General features: G+C 36.2%; 1 protein-coding gene across 1 annotated transcript in view; it reads left to right on the plus strand.

Annotated features, from left to right (window-relative positions):
• The first annotated feature begins 346 nt into the window (after window positions 1–346).
• Window positions 347–7,963, plus strand: part of LOC100184450 (p53-induced death domain-containing protein 1-like) — a 14,934-nt gene continuing 7,317 nt past the window's right edge. Inside the window, exons 1-10 of the mRNA XM_009862843.3 lie at window positions 347–1,069; window positions 1,495–1,641; window positions 1,987–2,258; window positions 2,589–2,704; window positions 3,794–3,950; window positions 4,494–4,586; window positions 5,065–5,211; window positions 5,893–6,032; window positions 6,685–6,775; window positions 7,071–7,223. Coding sequence (XP_009861145.2) covers window positions 373–1,069; window positions 1,495–1,641; window positions 1,987–2,258; window positions 2,589–2,704; window positions 3,794–3,950; window positions 4,494–4,586; window positions 5,065–5,211; window positions 5,893–6,032; window positions 6,685–6,775; window positions 7,071–7,223 — 2,013 coding nt within the window. The 5' untranslated portion in view covers window positions 347–372. The remainder of the gene's footprint in view (window positions 1,070–1,494; window positions 1,642–1,986; window positions 2,259–2,588; window positions 2,705–3,793; window positions 3,951–4,493; window positions 4,587–5,064; window positions 5,212–5,892; window positions 6,033–6,684; window positions 6,776–7,070; window positions 7,224–7,963) is intronic.

Consider the following 7,963-nt stretch of genomic DNA (forward strand, 5'->3'; position numbering starts at 1 on the left):
CGTAACCTCTAAATCCAAAAAAACTAACAAATTACGTAATCTGTAATGTAGAAATCAAAGGTTGTAATACGCATTCTATGACGTCATAATCTAACCTTTGCCGGCTCGTGTGGAAAATACGGTGACGCAGCACGATTTCTCGCATTTTCAAAGTTAATTTTCGATACGAACGCCCGAGTTTTTTTTAAAAAAATTATACAGCGAGTATCAGGGAGACGTAAGGTACATTTTGAGACCAAAATTTTCACTGGTCACCAGCCACAGGATTACCCCAAGTTAAACATCTGAAAAATCTAAAAATTAGCCTAAATTTATTTATAGATATCTATATATTATTTAGGTTCATATTATTTTTGTTTGAAATGACGAAGAATGGAAGATTTAACCCAGAGGTTGGAATGTATTTCCTTATTTGGTCGTCTCAATTTAAACACTGAAGACGAGCCAACAAAATGTAGAAAGCAATTTTCCGAAATTTTAAATTTTTCACCTGAAAAAATTGATCTGGATTTTGTTCGGACTTTGGACCTGCCGACAGAGTGTTTAACCGAGCACGAGCATGAGGTCTTTGCCAAAATCGGAAGTTTAAAAAATTTAGAATTCTGTGTTTTAAAAGGTGGACGTCGCGGTAAAAACGGAATTCAAAAAGGCGGACTCGTAAAAATTCCGAAAAGTTTTGGGAATTTGCGTTTTCTTTCGGAGCTAGACCTTAGTTTTAATTCTTTCTCAAATTTTCCTGCGATTTTATCGGAAAATGCTGCGTTAAAGACACTGAACTTAGACCACAATGTACTTCGAAATCTAAATGGAATATCTGGACTCAAAAATCTCCAAGAAATTACTGTAAGATGTAATAAACTGACAGAAATTCCAGAGGAAATTGCGAAACTTAAAAAATTAAAAGCTGCAAAGTTTTCCTCAAATTTTGTGAAAGTGTTACCTGACAAAATTGCGAATTTTAAATTTTTGGAAGTTTTTGATTTATCTGGAAATTTGTTGAAAGAAATTCCTGTTTCGATGTTTTCAATGGAAACATTAAAGAAATTAAACCTCTGCCATAATGAAATAGGTAAAACAATTATTCTTGAAAATTTTTTTATTCGAACTTTAGTGACTTATCCATGGTTGCCACTTCCATGCCCACAGTCGAGTTGCTGAAGCTATTGCAGTGTGTGGATAAGCAGACATGACTTTTGGTTGGTTTGGTCATTTATATCCTCGTGGGTGGGAACTTGAGTGACTTATCCATGGTTGCCACTCCCATGCCCACAGTCGAGTTGCTGAAGCTATTGCAGTGTGTGGATAAGCAGACATGACTTTTGGTTGGTTTGGTCATTTATATCCTCGTGGGTGGGAACTTGAGTCACTTATCCATGGTTGCCACTCCCATGCCCACAGTCGAGCTAAAAAAATTCATGCCTTTGAGTTTACGTTTTTATCAAGTCTATATTTATCAATTATAACTTTGAATAAACCTAAAAATATTTTTTTTAGAGTTTTTCCCGACCTTTGGTGACCTTTCGACCTCTATTGAACTCGTTGATCTCCGTTTCAATTTCATTCCAAAGTTTCCTGAAAAATATTCCAATGACCCTCGATTTTATACTAAAGGAAATATTCCCAAAGTTACAGACTTTGAAGGTATGTATGTATATTATTGTCCAGTTATAACATGAATGTCTTTTTCTGCCCTGCTATATAAGTATAAAAGTAACATTCAGTTTTTATTATATTCGTAAAAACTCACTTAAAATTACATATGTGGCAACTGGCAACTCGTAAGCGGGAATGAGGTGTAAGAAACAGAACACCCAAGTTATAACGACTGTCATTGATCGCCATACTAGGATAAATAAATTTCATACGTGGTAATTCGTAAGCAGGCGTGAGTTTTTTTAAAACAGAACACCCGTGTTGTAATGACTGTTCGTGCCTCACCATACAAGGATAAATAAGTTAAATTAACTGTTTATATATTTTCTCAAGAGAAACTGGACCCAAATAACGATTATGAAAATCTCCCAGAAGAAATTATGAATTCCGATTTTAACGTTTGGGAAATCTCGCCTCGAACTGGAGCGTGCTTTCTGTTGCCCTCTGGTGTCAGAATCATTTTTCCGAGAGGTTTTTCTGAGGCTCCTACAGAGGTGTTTTGCTCCATACTGGATTCTGCATCCACAGATTTTAAAATTCATCCCATGGATCAATTGTTAAGCGCTGTGTTAGAGCTTTCTCCGAGTGGAATCTTGTTTAAAAAGGTAACGAATTAGGGAGACACTGAATCATAGCCACCACCGTGAGCCTTGAACCTGGGAGCCTCCAGTTACGAGGCACGCATTAAATCGTAGCCACCACAGTGAGCCTTGAACCTGGGAGCCTCCAGTTACGAGGCACACAATGAATCGAGCCACCACAGTGAGCCTTGAACCTGGGAGCCTCCAGTTGCGAGGCAGACACTGAATTGTAGCCACCACAGTGAGCCTTGAACCTGGGAGCTTCTAGTTACAAGGCACACACTGAATCGTAGCCACCACAGTGAGCCTGCATTGCTTAATTAAATGGTAAATACACTTTATACGATTTTTCAGCCACTACTATTAACAATCCCCTACAAATATGAAAGTTGCGACGAACAAAAGAGAGAAATTATTATGAGAACATCTTCGTATACTGATGGTGGTAAATATACGCAAGAAGATTTAAGGTAACTACTTAAATATTGTCGGCGCCGCGGCAAGTAGTTAGCACACCTGCCTTTAACCAAGAGGTAATGGGTTCAAGCCTGTTCGGTGTTGCCATTATGGATGTGTGTGTTTTTGAGCAAGACATTTAACAGCAATTGCTACAACCCAGTAGTCACTAATGGGCTGTCTAAATTCCCCCCCCCCCCCAAAAAAATAATCACACACAGAGTAACATACATGGTAACTCGTAAGCTGGCGCAAGGCGTATGAACTTCCATGTTTTAAAGACTTTTTTTTCCATCCACGAGAGGATAAAGTAAGTTTAATTTAATTCACTGTCAATTTCACTTATAGAGTGGCGCAGGCCAGGGGGTAAAAGGGGTTCCGGTTTTGTTTTTCAAAAATTTCTAAATAAAAAATATTTTTAGGGATTAAAAATATTATCTCTGTGTTTTAGACAGATTAAAAAGTTTAAACACCACTAAAAAATTTAAGCCCTCCTTTTAATTTTGATGTCACTACTGTCTGTGTTTATTCAACCTATGATAGGTCGGCTTATAGGTTTAAAAAGTGGTACACAAGTAACTTATTCAGGTTTTATAAAACGAATTAACAGTAAATGTTATAAAGAAAGCATTGTAGTTTTTTCATATAAATGTTTTTTTTTTTGTTATGAATAGTTTTTTCTTGTAAAAGTTTTTTCTTATAAATGTTTTTTTCTGATAAAATAACTGAATATGAAATGGAAAGTTTTACACCGGTAAAAAAAGTCTGAAAACCAATGGTTTATAATTTCCTCTTCTTCGTTTTGGTAATTACCCTGATCATGTTATTGCATATGAAACAAAAACATATAAAAGTAAGGTGGGGAAGATGGGACACTTTTTTATTCTCTTTTCTCCCCCTATTTAGTAGTAAACAAAGAACATTTAAAGCAATATAAACCCTATCCTCACCACTCCCACAGACCGTTGTTAATTGTTTAAAACACGATCAGGATATTTGGATATTACGTGGTAAAGCCCCGTCTTCCTCAACCCTACTAAGTAGTGTTCATATATATGTTTACATATATTTTATAATGAATTTAATATTTTTTATTTGTGCAGTTCAACTCTGATTGAAGAAACTGCCGCGTCATCACAAAATAGTGATGAGTCTGCATTTTCCTGTCAGCGACGCGGCAAAGTTAAAGCGTTCGTCAATCATTTCTCATTATTTGCTGTCGTGGCAAGAATTATTGAAGATACCGCCGTTATTAAGCAGGTACCTCATGCTCGCTGTCGAGTTATAACATGGGTATCTTCTTATACACCAGACACACATGGTGTATTCATACACCTCATGCTCACTGTCAAGTTATTAGCATGGGTGTCTTCTTATACACCAGACACACATGGTGTGTTCATACACCTCATGCTCGCTGTCGAGTTATAACATGGGTGTCTTCTTATACACCAGACACACATGGTGTATTCATACACCTCATGCTCACTGTCGAGTTATAACATGGGTATCTTCTTATACACCAGACATACATGGTGTATTCATACACCTCATGCTCACTGTAGAGTTATAACATGGATGTCTTCTTATACACCAGACACACATGGTTTATTCATACACCTCATGCTCACTGTCAAGTTATAACATGGGTGTCTTCTTATACACCAGACACACATGGTGTATTCATACACCTCATGCTCACTGTCGAGTTATAACATGGGTATCTTCTTATACACCAGACATACATGGTGTATTCATACACCTCATGCTTCCTGTCAAGTTATAAAATATTTTAAATTACAGGAATCGGGAAAACTTGTTTCAAGCGTTGAACCTTTCACTCAACTCGTGTTTCCTGAAAATTCAGTCGACTCAAATACAAGAGTTACCATCAAGGTTGGTGTGTATATCTTAACCATTACCATTTTGCATGGTAAAAAACTCGTCATATGATGACACGCTTACCGCGTTATGTTGCATGGTCATTGATTTATGCGCGTATCAACATTGAGTTAGCTTATTTTAGCGCAATATTGTTAAATCTAGTTTATGAAATAAATTCTGATACTTTATGGAGTTATTACCAACTAAAATCTGTAAAAATAATACCCGAAAAAGATTAGGCTCTCAAAAGTGAAACTGTACTTTCACTATACTTTTCTGTACTCGCATAATGCGAGTAACAACCAACCTTCTACAGCAGGTAACTCGCTTATGACGTTATGCGTATTAACTTTGTTTTTGCGAGTAAATATGCGAGTACTTACGCGCATAAAATGACCATGCAAAAAGGGTAGATGTGTGTCTGATGTATAAGAAGACACCCATGTAATTACTCGACAGTGAGCATGAGGTATAAACACCAACTCTCTAGGTCTTATCAGTACCACAATCTATTCTATATGACATCACAAAGGAACGAACCTCATACACTACGAGTATTCTCCAAGTTAAGGTTTCACCAACGACCACAATATTCAACAAAGACATTAAAGTTCATTTGTCTTTACCTCAAATGCTGGTAGGTAAAAATCTAATTTATGTGTCAAGAAATAGATTTTGTATAGTGGAGTGGGGAAAATGGGATACTTTTCATTCATTTTTCTTGTCCCATTTGGTAGTAAATAAAAATATTTAAAGAAATATGAAACCGTCTCCTTATGACTTCCATATAGCTTTGTTATTTGTTTAAAACTCTATAAAAATATTTGGATAGTATGTGCTAAAGGTGTCTCATCTTACCCCACAAAACTTGTTGTTGCTGTTAGGTGTATTATAAATGAAAAAGAGTAATTTTTTGTTTTAAAATTGATCAAAACACGTTTACTAGCTCGAACTTTTTTTTTGTCTATGTCCTTGTGCAAGAATTTGCCCCAACCCAGTGCCCACTAATGGGTTGTCTAAATTGTCAGGCTTACATTACATCACCCATAAAGTTATATACTTGGTAACTCATAAGCAGGCAAGAGGTGTATGAAACAGAAAAGCCGTGTTATAATGACTGTCGTTGCCCCGCCATGCGAGGTTAAATAAATTACAAACATGGTAACTTGTAAGCCGTCATGAGGTGTATGAAACAGAACACCCATGTTATAACTACTGTTGTTGTCACATCACGCTAGAATAACTTTTATACTTAAATTATTTTTTACAAATAAAACTGTAATTTTTAACCTAAATATTTTTTTATTTTTTTTTTTAGATGTGCCGTCATTTTGACAAATCCCAATTCCGATTATTAAAGTGCCCCTGTAGCAGCACCGAGTGGCAAGATGTGACGGACAACATAGAAATGACATTTTCACAAACAGATGTTAAGTTTAATGTGAACTCGTTTTCGAAGTGGGTTAAAATTTTTTTTTTTGTTCTGTTCCATACACCTCATGCCCGCTTACAAGTTACCATGTTTGTAACTTATTCATCCTTGAATGGTGGGGCAACAACAGTTGTTATAACACTGGTTTTCTATTTCATACACCTCGTGCCTCGCTTACAAGTTCCCACATATATAACTTTTAAACTGCTATCTGTAAAATGAGTCAAAATCAAGGAATTGGGGTTCCATTATGTTTATTGAATATACCTGTGTTTTAGCAATGTCACCAGTGGCGTAGCCAGGGGGGTGTTAGGGTGTCGCGACCCCCCCCTTTTTGTTAAACCAAACAAATTATTAAAAAAAAATTAAAATAATATATTTTTAAAATTTTTTTGGATTAAACCCCACCTCTCCCTGATTTTTTTACTAGCTGCGCCACTGAATGTCACCCAAGATTTTTTTTAAACTAAAGGTTAAAAAAAAACCCCCTAGGGGTTGTGAATGCTGGAAGCTCTCCTAGTGGGTGGGGTGAAGCTTCATTTGTGGACAATTTTCTTTTATGTAACTTAAAAAAAAAAAGCAAAAAATATTATAAAAATACGTTTTAAATAAATGTAATTAAAAAAAAAAATAGTAAATATTTTTATCCAAAAATATCGAAAAAAATTTTTTTTACAGATTTTGGTTGGTTTGGCGAAATGTATGTGGTGTTGCCAGATTAGTTTATCACCGACTACATACATGTAAGGTTCAGTTCATTGCCATGCAGGTAAGTTTATATTGCGCAACACTGCATTTAATTTGTCAATTTTTTTTGTTAAAAAATGATTTTCAAAATCTATTAAAAAAAGTATTAAAAAGTCACTAAAACAATTATTAAATATATATACATATATCTATGACTTTGAATATATATTATATAATTATTTTTTTATTTCTTAGGGCTAAAAATATAACTTTAATATTCAAACAAAAATTTTAAAAAATATTCTATTTATTAAAAAAAATATTTTGTAACCTAATTTTTTACCTTCAAAAAAATAACTTCCTAATTTTTTCTCTAGAAATCTTCTCAACCAACCTCAGTTTTTACACAGTGCGTTAAGTCACAGTATACCCAACGTACAGTTGCAAAACTCAAACAGCGAGGCTACTTTGGGGACCCAGCGTGTACACAAGTAAAAGAATTGACAGAAGGCGACCAGTTTAAAATTAAGGTTTGGTTATTTTTGTTTAATATCTGCTAAAGTCGCGTATCCACACACTGCAATAGCTTCAGCAACTCGACTGTGGGCATGGGAGTGACAACCATGGATTAGTCACTCAAGTTCCCACCCACGAGGATATAAATGATCAAACCAACCAAAAGTCATGTCTGCTTATCCACACACTGCAATAGCTTCAGCAACTCGACTGTGGGCATGGGAGTGACAACCATGGATTAGTCACTCAAGTTCCCACCCATGAGGATATAAATGATCAAACCAACCAAAAGTCATGTCTGCTTATCCACACACTGCAATAGCTTCAGCAACTCGACTGTGGGCATGGGAGTGACAACCATGGATTAGTCACTCAAGTTCCCACCCATGAGGATATAAATGATCAAACCAAACCAAAAGTCATGTCTGCTTATCCACACACTGCAATAGCTTCAGCAACTCGACTGTGGGCATGGGAGTGACAACCATGGATTAGTCACTCAAGTTCCCACCCATGAGGATATAAATGACCAAACCAACCAAAAGTCATGTCTGCTTATCCACACACTGCAATAGCTTCAGCAACTCGACTGTGGGCATGGGAGTGACAACCATGGATTAGTCACTCAAGTTCCCACCCACGAGGATATAAATGACCAAACCAACCAAAAGTCATGTCTGCTTATCCACACACTGCAATAGCTTCAGCAACTCGACTGTGGGCATGGGAGTGGCAACCATGGATAAGTCACTCA

This window comes from Ciona intestinalis, unplaced genomic scaffold, assembly GCF_000224145.3.
Source record: "Ciona intestinalis unplaced genomic scaffold, KH HT001083.1, whole genome shotgun sequence".
NCBI classification, from domain to species: Eukaryota; Metazoa; Chordata; class Ascidiacea; order Phlebobranchia; family Cionidae; genus Ciona; species Ciona intestinalis.